Genomic DNA, 21,317 nt, shown 5'->3' with positions numbered 1-21,317 from the left:
AAAAAAACCCTTGCATTGCATAATGAAAAATCCGCACCCGGGCGCAAAATTGGAAAAGAAAGAGTAACACTTCTAGTTTGCTGTAATGCAACCGGAGAACATAATAGGGAAAGCCAAAAACCCGAGAGCGTTTAAAAAAGTAAACCTTCCGCTTGGGTACTCCCATACCAAAAATGCTTGGATGACAGAGCAAATCTTTAAAAATTGGTTTGAAAACTCATTCGTTAAAGAAGTAAAGCGTTACTTAAAGGAAAAGAATTTACCAGCCAAAGCCATTTTACTGCTAGACAATGCAACTTGCCATCCCCAATCACTGTCGGATGTCGATAAGGACATATATGTTATGTTTTTGCCACCAAACTGCGCGGCTCTTATACAGCCAATGGACCAAAATGCTATCCGAATTTTAAAGACAAACTATCGGAAGAGTTTTTTGTCTCTACTTTTGTCCAGCCCAACGAGCAATCTCCCGGAATCTTTAAAAAACTTTACATTAAAAGATGTGGCTTTTTTATCGTCTAATGCTTGGAAAAATGTGGATGAACGCTTGCTCAGAAAATGTTTTAACAAAATTCTTTATGACGAAGAATGGGACTCAGATAATGATTTGCCTCTTGCGATGCTACGGCCCACCAGCAGCTCATCTAAAATAATTGATCTTCTTGTTGAAATATCCCCTGATGCATATAATGATAACGAGATTACTGAGTGGTTGAATGACGACACTGATTTCGATATCAACGAGATTGAGGAAGAAGATAACGAGAACAGCAGTCTTGACGAAAATGAAAGTCAAGATCCTAAAATTTCACTCTCAAGCTATTGTCGCATTTGATAGTTGTATTAAATATGCAGAGGAACAGGAATTTTATTAGAATATTAATGAAATTACTGCTAAATATTTTCCATACAATTGAGTTTTGAAAGGTTCGCTAGTAAAGGATTTTAGAACACAGCCAATACGCACACCCCACTGAGTTTTACACCACACAAAAATTAAAACTCCACACACCTCCCTCCTCAACATTTCATCTATTACAGTTTTAACTATTTTCTTATTTTTGAAATGATAAATGAATAAATAAAACTTATTGTAGAAAATGTTTCCCCTTATATCTAAAAAAAAATTAAAAAAAAAAAAATTTGCCACGCAAAATTAATGATGAGACATACATACACATAGACTATAAAGTCTGGGCTCACCATATAAATATTTATAAGTTGATTAAAAACACAACATACGAGTATATTTATAGTTCAAAACAATATATTTCTAGTTACAAAAGCCAAAAAGAGAAAACCATCACATAATTTTTCACATAACGGTAAATATAATAATTGCAGCAGCATGTAGATAAATACAAGAACCAAAAAGTTTGCGTTCACTTTTTTTATTTAAATAATACCGTTATTTTATTATAACTTTTCTCGGTTTTGCTCACTTTTCATTATTTGTTATTAGCATATAGTTGATCGACTGGTGAGTTCAGTTGCAGGAAGTGCACTTAGGAATTGCTCTTGAGAAGCAAAATTTTGTTGGTAAAATCATACACGGGGGTAGAGGAGTTATGGTGTGTGGTTGTATGGCTACAAGTGGTGTAGGTCAGTTAGAATTTATTGAATCGACTATGAATAAATGGGGTATTTGAACATTTTAAAAAGAAATTTCAAACAGAGTACCGAAAATCTTGGTTTATCAAGAGCGTTTTGGTTCCAAAACGATAACGACCCAAAACATAGACTTGACGTTCACATATGCCATAATTACCAATAAATCCACATAATTAATCTGCTCGTTCACATATGGCAGATTTCCTGCAAAATTGACAATCAGTTGGCAATAGTCATGTTCATAGAAATTTTTTTGGTGGAATATTTCGGTGTTTTTGGTTTGTTTAATTATTATTAACGATATGAAAAAAAGACAAAGAGAATGAATAGCTAATTTAATCGCGCATTTGGCTGCTAATAATAAACAGTTGGAGGAAATCCGTAAACGACGTTTACTGAGGTTTCAAAAATATGGCAGCAATACGCATTCGATATTACATTTTATAACAAATAATAACAGAGCACACACTTTTTTTCTGTTATATGAATGCATAGTTAATAATACCTAACAAACATTTTATTAGAATTATGTTCTCTTTGCTGGCATCCATTTTATCATATTTAGCTTTGACTTTGACGTTTTTCTTTATACTCATAAAAATAATGATCTATTACACAGAAAACACAGGGTTGTATCTCGAAAAGTATGGTTATTATCTAGGATTATTTATAACCTCAGATTTGGGAGGGAAATTTTGTATGGGAAATCTCGCCTTTTAATTACGGATTGGGAGTTAAGCTCGAAAATATAGATAATCTACTTCTATGTGAACGTATTTTTAGATGACTAGATGCGAAACTCTTTTTCGCGACAGTGAATGTGCATTATTTATAACACTCGGCAGTAGTGCCACACCGGGAGAAACATAAATTGGGTATTTTTCAAACAAAATTGCTAATATCAGTTTCCTTACCACCATTGAGATTAGTGTTGAGCGCTCCGTTTCCCAGTAGGCTTATATCAGCAATCAGTATAAAATACGTCAGTAAGCAAAAAATTAAAAAAATACGAAGTGAATCTATTCAAAATTGAAAGTAGCATAAAAAGTGGGTAACAAAAATAAATTTGTAAAACAACGAACTGAATAAGTTAAAACAATATAAAATTAGTGATTAATTTTTTTTAGCTTAAAAATCTATATATATAAAAAGAAGTTACATTTCCTTGGTAATCTTATAACTCAAGAACCGCCAAACCGATTGACACAAAAATTTTAGAGTTCTTTTCTATCTTTGAGGAGGTGGTTTGTGTGAAGTTTGATTGAAATCGGTGCAGCCGTTCCTGAGTTATGACATTTTATGTGAGTAATGGTTTCCTCTAATACGAAATGCCTGTATGGGGAAAACAACAACAAATACACGCATTTAATAAAAGTATGTTTGTTTGAGATCACAACTCAAATTCAATTCCATTACCTACGCTTTTAAAGCAAAGTATAAAATATTTACACATACATGTTCTTGTTGTTGTACCAGTAATGTAAGCCCCGTCAGTGTAGCGTATATCACCGGTCGTCTTCGTCTGGCTCATCTAAAGGTAGGCCCAGGAAACATGCTGTTTCGACGGGTTGGGTCCCGAGGGAGAGGGGTGTTAGATGAGTAGGTTTTAAAGGCATGTGAAAAGGTGGTTAGCGTTGTGCGGGGTGCCTTCACATGCCGGACATATGTTTGGTATGTTGGAGTCAATTCTGGATAAGTAGGAGTTTAACCTGCTACAATATCCAGAACCTAATTGTGCCAGTGTTACGCGTGTCTCACGGGGAAGCTTCAGCTCTTCATCTGCTGTAGGTCGTAACAGTCTCCCTGTGAATGTCGGTTAATGTCTGTTTAAACACTGTCTGGTCCAGTAGATTTCTGTCAGTTTTGTCCTGGATCTCGTCGGCATAGTTTGAAAGGTGTCTTCCGACGTGCCTTACGGTAGCACCCTAACAGGAACTGCTTGCTGAGCAGTTTATTGTGCTCCATTAAGGGGAGTATCTGTGCCTCATTGTGAAGGTGCTGAGTGGGGGACGTCAGGAGGCAATCCATCGCTGTCCGAATGGCATGTCTGAAGCTTTATTCACTGCGAATCACTAGTTCCAGGCGACCAGACAAGCGCAGCATAGTTTAGAACTGGCCGGCCAATTGCCTTAAATACGAATAGCAACAGTTCTTTGTCTTTGCCCCAAGTACTTTCGGCAAGCTATTTGAGGACCTTGTTGCGATTTTGGACTTTAATGCAATTGTGTGCGCAGAGAAGGAGACAAACTATCAAAGGTTACACCCAAAATTTTGGGATTGTTTACAGTCGGAATTGGTGTGTCTTCGACTTGTACCTTGAGGGGCAGTTTGACCTCCTTTCGCCAGGTGGTAAAGAGGGTCGTCGTAGACTTAGTGGTCGGTGAGGTAGTTGTTCACTTTGGAGCACAGGCCATCGATGTCATTGCCCGACGCCATTATGGTGCAGTCGTCTACATATGAGACCAGGGAGACTCCCTCTGGTGGTTGAGGGAGTTTCGAGATATAAATAGAAATTGGACAGCAAGGGGGAAGGACACCACCCAGCGGAACACCTTGCTTGATCTTCCTCTGTTGAGATGTTTGGTCGCGAAAAATCACTGACGAGTGACGACCGCTCAGATAGTTGGCTGCCCACCTCTTCAGCCCTGACGCTAGTGTCGACTGATAAATATCATCTAGTAGCGTGGAATGGCTGACAGTGTCGAAAGCAGACAGATTAAAGGGGTTAAAGGGACAGATTAAAGACCCTTGTGAGAAATCCTACTCCAAAGGTGCTTTAGCCTCAGTGTTTTCAGTTCGTCAGGGCAATGGATTTAGATGATTTCGATTTGTTAAAGGGGAGCTCTCATCACTGGAGAAAGTAAGTGGCGCACTATCGTTCGTCAGTTTGTGCAGCCGTCTGATGGCACGGTTCTGTCGGCCGAAGAATGCAGTGTGAAAAGGCGGCTAAAATAGCTCGCGCATCTCTTCGGGTCCAACGAAGTGCAACCATTAAAGATGATGCCCACCTTGTCGTTGTGCTTCGTCAGGTTCGACAGCGGTCTTACGGTGGACCAGAGCTTACTCACACCAGTAGGGAAATTGCAGGGGCTCAACCCATTTGGTCCGCTTGTGTTGATTTACCAGTTGCCGGATCTTGAGATCCCTTATGCGGGGATCCCCGGGATCGATCTGGCGTGGGTGGTCACGCTCGATTGCTTAACTGGTTGCTTCAGCTGGGAAATGCTTCAGTGGGGATGGGAAGAGCGGTGAAAGTTTTTTGCGGTGAATTCTGCGAAGCCAGCTCAATTAGGTCTCTCGGCAGATCTCTCAGTCGAGACGATAATAAGCAAGTGGTCTGATGCAAGCGATAGCATAGGTCGCCAGGTTATGCTATTTTTCAGACGAGCGCAAGCTATTGTTATGTCAGGCGAGCTGCTACAATTGCCCACTACTCTAATGGGGGCGTCGTCGTTTACTGTGCTAAATGTCGAATGATCTATCTGCTCTACCAATAGTTGTCCCCTACGATCGTTTGGCAGGCTTGAAGTCACCTACAAACAATCGGTTTTCACCTCTGATGAGTGCACCTATGTCAGGGTTATATCCTGCCGAACAGCAGGCGTCAGGGTGTATGAATACATTAAAGATTTCGAGCTCGGCATCGCCTGACCGGAAAACTATACTTTGACATTCTAAGGTGCTGCCCATGCGATCGATGCCTTCATCGAAGAGAAGATACTGCACTGTGTGATGGACTATGAACGCTAGGCCTCCACCGTTGTCTCGCTCTCGAACACGTCTGTGCGCGTTATAGCCCTCCCTGGTGATCTTGTTTTTTTTTTTTTTTGCTATGCGGACCTTGGAGGTGGAATCTTCCAAAGATACGTATGTGCCGACTCATATGAATGCCCGATTCACATGCAAATTTCCCACCCGATCGCCTCGCTGTTCTGCTTTTTTCCCTCGGTACTACCAGTTAAGATATTCCTTCGAGGGGGCAGGATGTGTTTATTCACTCATGTATGCATTCATTGTCATTATGTCTCAGCCTTCGCATAATTGTTGAGGCTACGTTACAACCATAGTTCCACGTTTCTTCAGATTCTAGCATATATTGTACTAGGGTAGCAGCTGCCATGCTCTCGCCGATATTTGAGTGCCCCATGCTTCGTTCCCCATCAAATCGAGAGCATTCTAACAGGGCATGCTCAGGGTTTCATATTTTTCTTGGCAGTATAGGCAAAATGGGGAGTCTGTGTGCTTGTATTTGTACAAATACTCCCTGAAACAGCCATGCCCAGCATGAAGGCAACGTTTCCATGTGTTCTTCGGATCAATTTCTATCTCTCTTTAAAACAGTATCGACAGCTGATTGTCAATTTTGCAGGTAATCTGCCATATGTGAACGGGTAGGTTAATTTTGTGGATTTATTGGTAATTAATGCATGTGAACGTACTTTAAGACAGCAAATATAATGAAGCAGGTAATTCATGTCATGAAATGTTTTAAGTCATATGTTACCAACATCTATGAAGCAATGGGCAGTCATTTGGATGTTTAGCAGCCAATAGGTAATTTTTGTGACGCTCACATTAGCAGCATCTTTGATATTTTAGTTTTCCAGATTGTGATTTCCATTCCTTGCAAAAACGGATTCACTCAAAATCTCGACGTTCTTCTTACCTCTCCATCATATAAATCAAACAACCAAGAGCGCGAGCATAATATATTGAATTACTTGACGGCATTCTCAAGACGAGGATAACATAACTTGGCAATGCCAAGTTGTTGTTGACAGTTGCTTTAAAAGAAAAATTTTAGCATTTGGAGGCTTTATATTAATTTGTGCTTTCACAATTTAACTGTGACACTTCGTTTTCATAAGTTTAAATCTCACATATCACAATATCGCCATGCCATTCACTGAACTTTCACAAACATTTAATTTGTCCTCCTTTTGTTTGTTTTGTTCGTTCGTTTTGTATTCGAAAGGAGCCTGACTTCAGATTTGTCAAAATCGCGAAAAATAAAGTAACTGTTTTGGGAAGACGCCACCTTCAGTGTTCAATTCACCTTGGCTACGGCTTTATGTTAAGTCACCTCTACCTTGAGATTTAATTTTGCTTACTAATAATTGTAGACAAACATACCTATGCATATATGTGCTGCCAATAATCAGCTGCCCATTTTGGCTCGATTTGAATTAAATAAGCGGGAAAATAATCCATTTTAATATGGTTTGTATGTGGATTGTAGTTTAACGTATGGGAATAAAAAATGGGATATGAAGTAGGGGAAAGTTTGAAAGTTGTATTTCAGGTGAATTGCTAATGAGTGATTATTTAAACTGTCTCTGTTAAGGGAACGGACCTGGATTAATTTGAATTCTTTTATAGACCGTGTCCATTGCAATGGCATAGACTAAACCAAGTTTCTCGAAATTGCAGGCTATAGAAGAGAGATGCAGCAGGCCTGTACTTTATGACCAGTACGGGCTAGAAATGCTGTTGCGGAATTTAAGCCCCATTGAGCAGGTAAAAATATTATATATACCTATGTATATTTCTCTAAAGTTCCAAAAATTGGTATGAATGGCTAATTCCAGTTGTTGGTTGCACGGAATTTCTGCAAGTTGCCTTGGAATATAGGTAGTCTGCGTGCTTTAGCAGTGCTACAAGCTTCTAATGTCCTGACAGCAAGCAACTATGTACTCAGGTTGTTAATGGCATCAAAACACGTACATGAATATTAAAAATGAACTAATGTTTGCATTTTTGCAGCCAGGAAAATGTTGAAGAGCTGCAATTTATTCTAAATGATTTTCTCGAAGCTGAATTTGATTTAATCCGCGAGTTATTTGTTGCCGCCCATTATGGTAATACTAAGTTGTTTAATTGTAAAACTAATTGAGTTTGTCATAATACGAGAATTATTGTAGATAAGAATAATGGAATAAGATTGAATGATGTTCTCGATGAGTGCCTTCGCAGTCTCTATACTGATTTATTACAAAATCCCAAAATAAATGATCTGAAATACTTAAATAGTATTACAAGGCATGCTCCAGGTAAGATTCTTATACCTGTTCCTTGGTACAACACAAAACTAGATTTTGACGAAAGTGTGTTTATGTATGTCTTCAAATGAGCGACCAAAATTGTCTGCCTTCAGTACCCAAAGAACCCATATTGTAACAAATTGGCGAGAAAACTTGAATAGCCAATACTGTGTGAGCTGCCGGATGTAGAATTATTGCTGTTGCAATATGCTAATTAGAATCAGAATGGTGTTTTTGACATCATATTGTATTGTATCAAGGCTCAGGGGTAGTATACATAATATTCAGTTTTATTAAAATCTAAAACTTTGCATTTGAACTTTTCCTTTAGGTGATTTTGTAATCAGTTTGATCCAAAAGCATATACGCATTGTTTTAGAACTACATAAGAGCAATACTAAGTCAGCTTTTGCTAGTTTTACAAACTGGATAAACGAAGGCGTGGACAAAATTCATTTTACGAAGCGGTTGTATAACAATGTAAGTTTTATATCAAAGTTTTGTGCAGTTATTAACTCCATTTAAGTTTAGTTACTTCGATGTTCGGAACAGGAAGCAGTTTCCTATCTCTTTAAATTGTCCACGTTTGAACATTTTAAGGAGTGGAAGTTTTACTTTATTTTGCTACAAACTGTTGCTAGTAACTGCACTCACGAAAGCGCTGTGAGCATGAGAAGTAAGGCAATCCTCTTTTTAATATAAAATTTATTATGTAAATGCAAACCCCTTTCCCTCATATGTAGAATACTTCAAAGCTCGACTTGTTGAACTAGCTGCAATTCCTTCTCGGGAGGCTATGCTTCATTTACTACTGTCTGTTCGTGCTGCAACTGCCACAACAATGGATATTGATAAGAATATTACTGCATATGCAGATTGGTATAAACAAAACATTAGTGACATGAAATTCATTCTAAAAGTGGAAGAATTCCAAACTATAATCGATCTTTTGGAGCAATGTATACCTTACGAAGCTACTGAAGATTATATAGAGGTAAGATATATATATATATACATATATATATATTGTTTTTAAATTTGAGTTAGCTGTTGCAGTGGGCGCTCAGAACTCTTAAATATGAAAATTTAATGTCCAATAAAACTGAAGCAATTTTTTCCTTGTTTCATATTTTAAGGTTTTACTTAAATTTTCAAAATAATTTTTAAAGGTTCTTATTTCAACTACTAAAAAATTCTGAGCATCCACTGCACGTATTACACTAACTTCTAAAACCTAAAATAACTTATAGATTCATGCCACTTTCGCAATATCCCCGCATGTTCATTGTGGAAAATTGGTTCAAAGTTATAAAAGCAAGTGTAAAATGCAATTGGCAAAAATAAAGGCGGCGACAAAAGGTTGCAATGAGAATGATAAAAGCATACTTATCGAAGATAGTGAATAAAAACAAAACATCATTTTAAATGCAAGCAAAAATTGTCCAATTTATTACTTATTCCCACAGCCTACACTTGGATATACCTGTTATATTCCTAATGCTAGTTAATTTTAACACCACCTATTTGCTTCCTTCATAACTTAAGTGTACGGTCACCACCAGCTATGGGTTTGTTGCGTTCGTCCCATAGTGTTACACCGTCACATGCACAAATCTTTTTAAAATTTTCCAAAATTCCCGCCGAACGTGCAATAATTCCGCAGGCAATGCTATTAAAATAAAAAGGTAAAAATTAAACTTCTAAAACAATAATAGTAAACTCTTACCGTTCACCAGCATTTCCATCAATGCGACTCTGTGCGTTTCCACCTCTTCCCATATCGTCAGCGTTTGCTGTTATGGCCACCGAACGCCCAACGATATCCCACACGGCTAATACAGGATCAATAAAACGAAAAGTAGCTCTTCCACTATCATCCGCACGTATATTTCCCAAATCGCCTGCATGTCTTGCTTCTGGTACATCATCCGGACCACCATGAGGTGAACCACGTGGGTTATAGTGCTCTCCGAGCGAGGCACAACCTTTTGACACATCACCTGTCTCATGCACATGCACACCATGCAAGCCGGGTGTTAACCCATCCACAACACCGTCCACTACTATGCCGGGATGATCCTTTGTTAGCGCACTAAAACGCAAAATTCCTTGAATTGGTGTGCGATCAACATCACTGCCAGTTGTATTTATAATCGCCACAGCAGATTGCCCACCAAAGCCGACCAACACTGCCTTTCGTCCAGTGCACTCGATTTTTTCTTTTAAAACACACCAAGGTTCTTTTGTCTCTACCGTGACTCGTCCCTCAGTGGCATCAATGTGTACTTTGCCGCAATCTTTGAGGACATTGCGCACTTTTTCAGCGCAACGCTCGCCATTTATTTGAACAGCGAATTCTACCTGTTTGTTAATGAAGTAGTTAAAGTGGGGATTAGGGGGCTGGTAAATTCTTACCTTAATTTCGCTCATATGCTTAAACTGCAAGAGGATTCACCGTGTTTTTATTTAAAGTAGATTGTAGAGTAAGTTTGTAATCTAAAATCTCGCACGATACAAATGATAAGGGCACTGGTCAACAGCTGTTTATGGAAATATTATATTTTTTTGACAGCTTTTAAAAGGTAGAGCCATAGTTGCCATCTTAGACTTGAAGCATTACGTTTTTTGCAAGGCGAAGTGAGTATTTATCATTTATTCAAGAATGATAGAATACACGATTAGGTTGGTATGTTCATAGATAATAAGATGGGGAAACTCTTTCATTTTGAGAGAGAGCGCGCCCATGATGAGAACGTTTCAAAACTTGGCAGCACTCACACATTATGGGATTTTGAACAGCTGATAGGCGAAATGGCAGGCTGCCAGAAGAAACGCGCCAAAAATAACTGACGAAAACAGTTCGTTTTTGCTTAATGGAGAAATTACGTGTTGAAATGTTTATACTTACAGTACAATTCCTCTTAACCGGTCACCTCGGGACTGCATACCTGGCCGGTTGCCGTTTTGGCCGGTTAATCCGAAGTGTACTTGTATAATATATTGTATACATACATATAAAAAATGGAGAAGCATTTTTTACACATTTATGTATTTCATATTTACATATGTTAATGTGTTACATCAATTAAATATAAGTGTAATAATTATTTTTTGGAAAAGTCTGTGATTTTCTTCTGTTTTTTAACCTTCAGCGAATTTCTGAATGCGACATCCCTCCATTTTCTAATCACCAAAACGTCTAATGCTATTGACTCATGTTGCTGCTCAATGTATTTCAATGCAATTTCCATCACATTTTTGGCTTCATGAGAAACTGTTTTCTCCTCTTCAACGTCACTACTCTCATCATCTTCCTCTTGTTCTTTGTTTGCTAAATCTATGATTTCGTCTTCATTCAAAAATTCATTTTCAAGGTGGTCGTCACAGTTTATCATCCAATTTTCCACATCTTCTGCCTGTAATGATTCGTTACCCGATAACTTTTGAAGGTCTTGTAAAGTAGATTTGTTTTCTTCTTCTTCAGTCCCTGCAGTATTCGAGATCACAATTAGATTCTCAACATCTGACCAAAGTTTTCTCCAAGACTTAACAAACGTTGAAGAGGGCATTTCTTGAAATGCTGTAGCTAACATATAGATAACGTCCTTGATATTGATCTTTTTGATGACTTCTAAAAGGCCTTTGTCTTCACTCTCCGAATGTTGCAGAATTTCAGAAACAAGTTTACGCCTGTATCGTCTTTTTAAGCTTTCGATCACTCCTTGGTCCATTGGTTGCACTAAGCTTGTCACATTAGGAGGAAGATAAACTAATTTTATGTCATCTACAGCGCAGTCATCAGGATGGGTTGGAGCATTATCTAACACAAGAATTGTTTTAATGGGCAAGTTTACACTTTTTAAATGTTTTTTAACTTTTGGAACAAACTCCAAATTAAACCATTCTTTAAACAAGTCTGAATTCATCCACGCTGATTTTTGTGACTTATAATAAACCGGAAGGGAAGATGGATTCAAGTTTTTGAATGCCTGTGGTTTAGCAGACTTTCCAATAACGAAAAGAGGAATTTTATGAGTCCCTGCTGCATTCGAACAAACGGCCACTGTAATACGTTCTTTGTTCTTTTTGAAGCCAGAGCCAGACTGTTCATGACTGCCTAGAAAAGTTGTTTCATTTTAATGTTAAGCCCGGTCTCGTCCATATTATAGACTTGTTCTGGAGATAATTCCTCTGTTTTAACCATTTCACCAAACTTAGTCTTGAATTCTGTCGCACCAGAAGTATCAGCAGACATTTTTTCTCCACTTACATATGCGAAATGAATTCCGTGTCGCTTCTTCCATCGATTAAGCCAACCATCACTTGCCACAAAGTCACCTCCAATATTAATCTTCTGGTGGATAGCCAAAGCTTTTTCTTTCAAAATTGGGCCGCCAATCGGTGTACCTCTTCGACGTTCCTGAAGAAACCAGAGCCACAAAGCTTCATGGACGACCTCGCAAATTGGTTTTTTTCTCGTACAACGGCTACCCAGATTTCTATCAGATTCCATTTTCGGGCAAAACTCCTCAATGGAACGCCTATCTCTTCGTCAGTCATTTACAGTGCTTTTTCCAACATTAAATTCTGCACATATTTTCGCTACGGATTCACCATTATCAATCCGCCTTAGCACTTTTAAACGTGTATCCATCGAAACCACAAGTCGTTTGCGCTTTGCACACATTGTTATTGAAAGAAATATGTTATTCCGTACTCACAGCAAAAACAAACCAAATTGATCAAAACGACAAAGGACAAAATCCTAACATCGTTTATAGTTTACTTCGCCGCATCGCCTCGCCGATGAATTTCTTGGAAAATATTGCATTGCGCTCGGCTGTTGTAAACAGGCCGGTTAATCCGTCGACCGGTTAATGCGAAGCCGGTTAAGAGGAATTATACTGTATTTGTCTTAAAATTAATTCAATTGAAATGTAATAATTTGAATCGAAGTGAGTTTGTAGAATCCAAAGCTCGTTATATCCTTTTCGACTTCTACTTTTAATTAGTATTATGTACATAATGTAATTTTATTGAAGACTGTGTGTTGGTTTATGTAAATTTGTATATACGTAAATATTCTATGGCCGCCGTAGCCGAATGGGTTGGTGCGTGACTACCATTCGGAATTCACAGAGAGAACGTAGGTTCGGATTTCGGTGAAACACCAAAATTAAGAAAAACATTTTTCTAATAGCGGTCGCCCCTCGGCGGGCAATGGCAAACCTCCGAGTGTATTTCAGCCATGAAAAAGCTCCTCATAAAAATATCTGCCGTTCGGAGTCGGCTTAAAACTGTAGGTCCCTCCATTTGTGGAACAACAACAACAACACGTATTCACACAGTCCAATGGTAAATGTTAACATGATGTCCTCCTCATTATCATTGCACCTTTGAATGAACACCATTAGAAACAATGTTGAGTATGAAAGCAATACTTGAACTCATTCATAAATCTAAACTATATTTGAAGCACAGTCCATTTAACAGTCGCCTTGTTTACTTGTAATCGGCATATTAGCAGAGAAGCTGTCTGCGAAATACCCCTCGATTGTTTGTTAAATCTTCATCACAATTTATCCATTCATCCAAGTCTTGAAAATAACTGGATAGAGCTGAAATAAAAAGTATACTTACATTTGATGTTGCATATCGTTGCATTGCCATCAGTAAAAAAATAAACAAACCCAACCTTTCTGTGAAAATGTATGCCGTGGAGATGCAAGTGTGCACGATTTATTCTGCATATATTAGCTTTCCACTGATTTTTGCTTGTTTTTTCATTTTATTTTATTTTTATAGACGTCTTTTTTCCACTTGTACATACTTTTCAACTGGAGGTCTGTTCTTTCTCTTGCTTTCACCAGCAGGTACTGCATGAGGCCTTTATTCTTCGAGATATAATGCTTACATCCTTTACATGGAATTTGCCAAAGCTTCTTATTGATGTCTTATAAATGGAGGAACCTACGGTTGTGAAAAGTTTCGAACATCGAGCACGGAGCAAGCCTACGATAATTTAGTAGAAACCCACTCAGCTATAATAGCAAACTGCAGTTGCTTTATCAGTCCAAACTGTAAATTGTTACCAACGGAGGAGCGTTGAATCTTAAGACTGGCGTTCTTATCAGAGTTATCCTAGTAAAATAAGCGTAAAGTTATTGAGATACCTTTATTTTTACCAGATGGCCCTGGCAGCTAGTGCTGATCCCTCTGATCGTACGAAAATTCAATTGTAACAAAAACAATATGTTTGTTTATTTCATTGACCGAATAATATATGTATATGGCTGAAAGAATTGCAAACCCAAATCCATATTTTCTATGTTCCTTTAGAGTTTATTTGCCTCGTATATATAATTTTAAGACTTTCAATTTAAAATAGCTTAAGCTAAAATTGTAAAATGTATATATCTATTAATATTAGTTTATTTATAAAAAAAGATCACCTCTGTGCTCAAGTTCAATGTGAAAAAGTACTCGTTCTAGCACTCTTCGTCTACCTCTGTATATTTACACAATTACACTATGTAACACATACATATATACATATGTATATGTATAGCTATTTAAATTACTCACACTTTTTAAAATACAGTAATATAAGAGTAATTTATACACAAAAAGATAACTAGATAAATAAGCTCGTAATGTTCTTATACGGTTACGCAAAATACTTGTAAATACCACTCTGCATTGGAAATTAAATTACTAACACAGGATTTAAGCGAACCAAATGCTATTAGGTTGATATACTTGTTGTGAAACAATTTGAGTCCCAGCCTTATTAGCCTTATTTGTTTGTGCACGCTTGCATAACGCTTCCATCGAGCTTCATACACAGGAGCAGGAGGGCAGCATAAGTATAAACGCGTATATCACACGCTCGTATTTGACACCGAATTGGCAATGGTTACTACTGTAGTTTGTGAACCTGTAGCAGCAGCGGCAGCAGCTCGCGATGTAGATGCCGCTGTGACCCCTGCCGGCCGCACTGTAGCACCGGTATTCAACGTTGCAAGAGTGACAACAGATGAGTTGGCATTTGTGGGTAGTGGTTGTGCGGAATGCATCACACTTCGTTCGACTTCCGAATAAGGTGGCACCGTCGTATCCGTAGTGGTAACGGAGCTATTAGATGCCGTACATGGTGCCAATGAGCCGGCTGCCGTTTGTGCTGCACTCATGGCCATCACTTCCTCATAGGTCGGCAAATCCTTTTCATCCTTTTCTAATTGTGCCCGAATACGTGCAGCATCTTCAGTGGTTGGATCGACATAGTAAAAATCTGTGCAACGATGGGGCAACGGATTGTTGGCGGCCTCGTCGGCAATTGTGAATATGTTGCCTTGGCGATCTAGAAAATTGATGGATATAAAAGAAATTTTGGATTAATTTTAAATATTTTTACGAGTAAAAAAAAAAATAAATAATTGGCGCGTACACTTCTGTTAGGTGTTTGGCCGAGCTCCTCCTCCTATTTGTGGTGTGCGTCTTGATGTTGTTCCACAAATGGAGGGACCTACAGTTTCAAGCCGATTCCGAACGGCAGATATTTTTATGAGGAGCTTTTTCATGGCAGAAATACACTCGGAGGTTTGCCATTGTCTGCCGAGGGGCGACCGCTATTAGAAAAATGTTTTTATTAATTTTGCTTTCACCGAGATTCGAACTAACGACCTCTCTGTGAATTCCGAATGGTAATCACGCACCAACCCATTCGGCTACGGCGGCCACGAGTATATAGTACAAAAATGATTTCAAGTTGTACCCTTGACTGGAAGAGTTGTCCAAGATAATAGTAAATGCAAGAATTTTTTATTGATTCGAGGGATCTACAGATGGAGATGGAGATGAAGAGTTTTAATGTTAGAATTACACTTATACACATACAGGTAGTCACACACCAACCTATTTGGCTACGGTGGTCGCCTACGAGTAGAAAGTATCACAATTCAGCCTTTAAAAAGCTTTTCATAAATTCATTTACAGAAGGCATATTCCATGGCCCCATTTGTAGAAAAATATGGAGAGGCATACAACAAACTGTAGGGAATCCTAAATGCCTGTCAAGCTTGTAAGGGGGCGTCCATAAATTACGTGAGGTGTTTTTTTATATTTTCTGTCCCTCCCTCCCCCCCTGGTGAGATGTCGTGAGATTTTATTCAACCCCCTCCCCCATCCCCCAATCTCACGTGAGATTTTTCAAAATGTGGGTTTCTTATGTAAACGCGTTGGATTGTTATTGTAAAAAGAAAAAAAAATTGATCCGTGCTTTTATTTACGACTATTTAAGACTAGTAATCAATATTGCTGAGAGTTATAAGTGTAATAAAAATTTAACAATAGAAGACTTAAATCGTAACTACTGCGATTAAAAAAAAAATATCTACTCTAATTCAGTCCATGGAGAATCATGCGCGGTTTCAAGAGAGACTATTGGGACCAACATGTCCATATGATTTTCAGTAAAATCATCTGCTCCTTAAACTTCGTTCTGATCTAGCCACTCTAAGCCGTTGACGCTTGCGCACAGTAACTCATTAGCTCGTCTTGTGACAATCGGTGAGGGTCGCACTTTGCGGAACATACGCGCTTGCTTAGCTCGTCATGTTCTTTAAAGTCCGAAATTGTCAAACGTCCATCAACCTGAGTGATAGGGTATGGAGGTGGCAGAAAACGGTCGTGAAGAATCATATGCAGATCACTCCGGCGTACGCTGCAGCACTTAGGTCAAGCTCCATATGCAGCTTAGCAATCTGTTTATTCATAGTATCTTGTGCTGGAGTGGGACGTACGTTAGATGGTGTAGTGCTCGACATAGCTTCATCCACATCATCGCTGATCACAAGAAGCTGATTTTGAATTATGTGAAAACAGTGAAGGAAATGACCGCGCTAATATTTTGTAGTTATTATTTTAGCATATTTTATCAAGAATTTCACTGTTTCACTTTTTTTATGCTATTAAATGTAACAATAAACTTTATATAAAAAAAGTATTTTCTTAAAAACATATATATTTAACCTACCTTTTGAAGGAATGCTAAAGTAGACCAAACTTTTCTCTCAGTGGATTCCCTGAGAAGCCGTTCAATCTCATGTTTAATGTGATGTATTAACTCATGGTCGTGGCAGGACTTCTTCGCCTTATAGACGTATCTTTTGACGTATGCGTTATAAAAATCTGGATAACTCATTTTAAATTAGTAAGAGCATGAACTGAGTCGAGTAAAACATTTACAATAATAAACAAAGAAGGTTGGAACCTGTCCGTGTGTCGCTGCCACTCAGCTCGTACGCTCTTGTTCATTGAGTCACGCGTTCGGGTGATAGTGGCGCGAAAACAAACGACGGGCTACACTGTACTGTCAATTCAGATTAAATTGAGCTATTTGGTATAAAACAAATATGGTGGTTTGACAGTAGTAATGTACATATAACGTCGAAGTATGAATGAAATTATTTTCTTTCGAACGAATTAGTGAATGATCATAATCATACTACGATTACGCTTAAGATTAAATCTTAAGCATGTTCAATATGGATAATGGACCAAAATAATTAGTATAATTTTTTTTGTTTCAATCAGAAAAAAATTGCGTGATATTTGCCGAGACGCCCCCTCTCTCCAACGTAAGATTAGATGAGATTTGACTCGACCCCCTCCCCCCCTTAAACATCTCACGTAATTTATGGACGCCCCCTAAGCGTATACTACTAATAAGCAATGAAAGGCTCATCTTTTGTAGCGTACCTTGAATCCATACAAATGCAAACTTCCTCATCGAGTTGATTTCATACTCATTTACACAATGCCACATGAAAACGGGGGACAGGATATACCATTTAGTGTTTTCAAGTACACATTTATTCACCGGTGTTGCAACATGTCAAACACTATTCAAGCACTAGTTTGTTTCTATCCTATTTATTTTTCGTGCAGTGCTTTGCTCAAATGTCTGAGAATAGTCGGTAGCGGTCTCCCGTTTAATTCGGTTTAAGCAGCTCCATTGGCTCACCTATTATATTTTAGTTATGTACATGTATATTCGGAAATTATGCAGGCGCTGGAACATTTAGCTGTATGATTTTTCCGACTGTCTATGCCGCCGTAGTACAGAGAACAGAGAATGGATACAAATGCTTCAGAACTGAAAGTATTCGATACAGTATCTGCTGGTCGCAACAGAGAAAGAGGAATACCTCCTTTGCGTTCTAAAGATCCAGTGGAGAAGAGCTTGAGTTCACTTGATGTGCCTAATTGGTGCCAATCAAGAAGAAGAAGAAGAATATTTGGTTTTGGTGTCAGTTTTACAGATGTATGTATATATATGGTTCTCTATACATATATGTATATAAAGAGACTAGCAAACCCGGTCCCCTTCGCTGGGCACACTAAAATAGAATAGATATGGTTTAGAACAGAAAATATATGAATTTCATATTATTTATTTCTTTATTCTTTATTCAAGCGCTTTGGCATAAACAATATTTTTTGTTTTTCTATTTGTTTTTGAGTAAATATAAAATATAGATTGAAAATCTGGAAAAAAGAAGATTGTTTTTAAATTTCAAATCAACGCATATGAATAAACAATCGTCTTTTTTCCTGATCATCCATGAATTCTTCGTTTCAATTTATATGTTTTATTAAGCATTGGAGCTTTTTTAACCATTATCCATTTATATTTATCAAAAATTATATTAAAAAAAACGAAAAAAATTTTTTTTTCCACGAACACATAATTTCATTCGGATTTCACATTAAATTCTCAAATTTCGTAAGAAATTATTCACTGTTCCAAAATCCACTCCAAAAAAGTGCACAAACAATTTTTACATGTTGCACTTACGTTTTTTCCTTATGGCATCCAAATCAGAAAGAAATATTGACACATTGTAACTCACACTGTCAATTTGACAGTTCAGTTCCGCCCCAAGCGTTAAAAAAGTAAGCGACATTATGGCTGGCTCAAAAGAACGCTGTACCCGTTGCCAGTGCTCCGAATTACAACCAAACTTTACGAAACCCATTTTCAATACTTACTTAACAATGTGCGTAAGTTTGGTTTAATTCGGTGCAAAGACACGGCGGGTCCACGTTTTGGCATATATTTCCAGACCCTAGTCATCAATAGGTATGAAAATTACCCCGTATTAAAGCACTTATCAACAGCTTTCATTTGATACCCATATTGTACATACACAACCAAAGGTTACCCGGGTCCACGTTTTGACCTATATCTCGAGACCCCAGTCACGGAGCGGCATGAAAAATACTCTGTACTAAAGCATTCACCAACAGCTTTCATTTGATACCCATATTGTACATACACATCCGAAGGTTACCCGGGTCCACGTTTTGACCTATATCTCGAGCCCTATTTCCAAAATAAAATATAATCCATGTTACTCGTGGATGATGTAGCTTTCGAATGGTGAAAGAATTTTTAAAATCGTTCCAGTAGTTTTTGAGCCTATTCATTACAACCAAACAAACAAACAAACAAAGTTTTCCTCTTTATAATATTAGTATAGATATGATATGATTCTTTTTTGTTGGAATTTTAATTATTGGTTCCTTCGTCAGTGACAACTCGATGAAACATTAATTTAGTTTTTTGTTTATTACACTGCCCAACAGCATGTCTGATGATTGGGTTATGATACATGACCTTAGTCCAATTTTTTATGAGGATTTCAAATCTGTAACTGGAATTTCAATATCAGCTCTTGTTAAAAAATTATGACACACAAGTCTTTTTATAACAAAATACTAATATTTAAAGATAATCATATTTATTTAGTTTTTACGTTGATAAAAAATTTCTTTTGTTTAATTTTCTAACTTTGAAGCTGAAGGCAGTGAGCTATTCTGAAGGCTCCAACAATAGTGCGTTCCAGTAGCGTTGATAGCGTTCCTACATAGTACGAAGGTCCTGGTAGAACCGCTTTCCTTGTTCTTCACTTAGATCCCCAAGATTGTCAGGGAAATAGTCGATATGGTTATGAAGAGAGTGTAACTTGATGCTCATGTTACATACAAGATTTTGAAAGTGACTGTGTTGGGAATGATCAGAACTTTTTTATTTCCAACATTTTTTTGAACAAGCCAAACAAACCCATTCCATGCGTTTTTTTCGATCTCTGTCATAATGTCTTTTATTAAAAATCTTATCTGTGGACCATCAAAAATTCCCGCTTTTATCTTTTCTGCACTTAGTTTTGGAAACTTTTTTGATATACTCTCCGCAAATGAAACAACATTGATTCGGATCATTTACACAAACTCGTCGTGACGATGCTATGTCAAATTATAATAATACAACTTTTTTTTCAGCAAACGAGCAATAAAAACAATGAACTAGTAACGAACACTATGTATATCTCGTAAACAAAGAGCTGTCACAAATTAATTGAGAGTATATTTAGAATCAGCGACGTCAAATTAGTAAACATAAGTGATAAATCGCAATCATCAGGCAAAGTGGCCAGTGTTATGCACTTGATGATCGATTGATGATTTTACGTTGTTCATCGTCAAGTGAAGATGGAACTCGGAAAATACCATTTTTTCTATATGATGTATTTGTGCGGTTTTCAATTTTATCATTTTTTTACACTTTCCATAGGGGCGTTTTTATCAATTTCTTCGCAGTTTTCTAACAAAATGTTGTCTTGTTTTCCACAATTAGGGCTAACTCAATTAAATATGCATTTTACCGCCCTTGTTTACTCTATAAAGTGACAAAAGAAATTACAAAAACCTTCAAATTTCGTTACACACAGACAACCGATTCCAAACAGATAAATACCATTTTTTCTGCGTTCGACAGAGATAGTCATAATAAAGAGTAATTTTGTGCTTCAAAACCAATTTCAACAATTAGTCTCTTGCTTCACGAAGCGCACCATGGCTTTCGGCAACAGTATTTATGATAAAAAAGTAATAAAATGAAATATTTTTAGGTAAAATATTATAAAATGTTTTCAATGTAGCCTATCGTTGGAGTTGACAGATATTAACCACTAGCAATGAATCAATTGCACATACATATATAATATATATGTATTTAATACATGTATAATACAGAATATCATTTAATTTTAATACCATGCCTCCGTTCATTGATTGTATTTATTGCTGCACACCTGCGCACGGTTACCTTAATTATTGTTAAAAATGAATAACTATTTGAATAGGAAAATCACATTTTTTACAAACCACAATAAATTTATATAGTATAAGTATTAACAATACGACAACAAAATAAATAGCCAAATTCATTTGGAAATTTGCAGAATTTTTGTTCCGTTTAACTTTCAGATTAAATAAACACAACCGCTGGGCTAATGAATGTGAGTAAAATTGGGGCTCTACGACGAATAGTAGGGTATGTATTTGCTGTATAAACAAGAGTATTTGGTAGATAAAATATTAATAAAAAGATATGAGTGAGTGAGAAAGTAGATTAGCTGTAGAGTAAGTTTACCTAAGTAAATTGGTTAACTAAAGGGTGATTTTTTAAGAGCTATAAGAAAGTTTTTCAAAAAAAAACACGTAAAATTCAAAAAAATTCATGAAATTTTTAAATCGATAGTACAGTCCATGTAATTTAATATTTGAAATTTATTTCATGCAAATGTTGACCGCGACTGT

The 21,317-nt window shown here is 37.3% G+C and overlaps 4 protein-coding genes across 12 annotated transcripts in view; 2 read left to right on the top strand and 2 right to left on the bottom strand.

Annotated features, from left to right (window-relative positions):
• The first annotated feature begins 181 nt into the window (after window positions 1-181).
• On the top strand, window positions 182-835 carry LOC129244221 (jerky protein homolog-like). The gene has a single exon (XM_054881835.1). It carries the CDS (start codon window positions 182-184, stop codon window positions 833-835), a length of 654 nt encoding a protein of 217 aa, XP_054737810.1.
• Window positions 836-6,721: 5,886 nt separating this feature from the next.
• Window positions 6,722-9,084, top strand: LOC129245605 (uncharacterized). Of its 2 annotated transcripts, none has more exons than XM_054883874.1 (9): window positions 6,722-6,831; window positions 7,042-7,128; window positions 7,200-7,309; window positions 7,375-7,469; window positions 7,533-7,661; window positions 7,984-8,132; window positions 8,184-8,328; window positions 8,396-8,646; window positions 8,903-9,084. In XM_054883874.1, the coding sequence occupies exons 1-9, from the start codon at window positions 6,829-6,831 to the stop codon at window positions 9,056-9,058; spliced, it is 1,125 nt and encodes a 374-aa protein (XP_054739849.1). In that variant the 5' UTR covers window positions 6,722-6,828; the 3' UTR covers window positions 9,059-9,084. The 2 variants fall into 2 exon arrangements, with proteins under 2 accessions (XP_054739849.1, XP_054739848.1); XM_054883873.1 differs by having other exon boundaries at window positions 6,761-6,913.
• On the bottom strand, window positions 9,072-10,207 carry LOC129245606 (copper chaperone for superoxide dismutase). Its single transcript, XM_054883875.1, has 3 exons — window positions 10,068-10,207; window positions 9,379-10,013; window positions 9,072-9,321 (listed from the first exon to the last, which is right to left on the bottom strand). Exons 1-3 carry the CDS (start codon window positions 10,080-10,082, stop codon window positions 9,186-9,188), a joined length of 786 nt encoding a protein of 261 aa, XP_054739850.1. The 5' UTR covers window positions 10,083-10,207; the 3' UTR covers window positions 9,072-9,185.
• Window positions 10,208-14,068: 3,861 nt separating this feature from the next.
• The window catches only part of LOC129245764 (uncharacterized), a 60,565-nt gene continuing 53,316 nt past the window's right edge, over window positions 14,069-21,317 (bottom strand). For all 8 annotated transcript variants that reach the window (XM_054884141.1, XM_054884140.1, XM_054884142.1 and 5 more), the window contains one exon: window positions 14,069-15,012. In XM_054884141.1, coding sequence (XP_054740116.1) covers window positions 14,534-15,012 — 479 coding nt within the window. In that variant the 3' untranslated portion in view covers window positions 14,069-14,533. The remainder of the gene's footprint in view (window positions 15,013-21,317) is intronic.

The sequence above is a fragment of the Anastrepha obliqua genome, chromosome 4 (genome assembly GCF_027943255.1).
Source record: "Anastrepha obliqua isolate idAnaObli1 chromosome 4, idAnaObli1_1.0, whole genome shotgun sequence".
In the NCBI taxonomy this organism is placed as follows: domain Eukaryota; kingdom Metazoa; phylum Arthropoda; class Insecta; order Diptera; family Tephritidae; genus Anastrepha; species Anastrepha obliqua.
Note: the sequence above shows the minus strand (reverse complement) of the source record. Positions and strands in the feature narration are given on the sequence as shown.

What these genes read in the sequence shown, in the direction of transcription:
- LOC129244221 (XM_054881835.1), top strand. Translation starts at nt 182, where the DNA reads ATGACAGAGCAAATCTTTAAAAATTGGTTTGAAAACTCATTCGTTAAA.
- LOC129245605 (XM_054883873.1), top strand. Translation starts at nt 6,872, where the DNA reads ATGGGATATGAAGTAGGGGAAAGTTTGAAAGTTGTATTTCAG. An exon ending in CGAAGCGGTTGTATAACAAT is followed by an intron (nt 8,133 to 8,183) that starts GTAAGTTTTATA and finishes ATTTAAGTTTAG; the next exon opens with TTACTTCGATGTTCGGAACA. An exon ending in CTACTGAAGATTATATAGAG is followed by an intron (nt 8,647 to 8,902) that starts GTAAGATATATA and finishes AATAACTTATAG; the next exon opens with ATTCATGCCACTTTCGCAAT.
- LOC129245606 (XM_054883875.1), bottom strand. An exon ending in GATGGAAATGCTGGTGAACG is followed by an intron (nt 9,322 to 9,378) that starts GTAAGAGTTTAC and finishes TTATTTTAATAG; the next exon opens with CATTGCCTGCGGAATTATTG.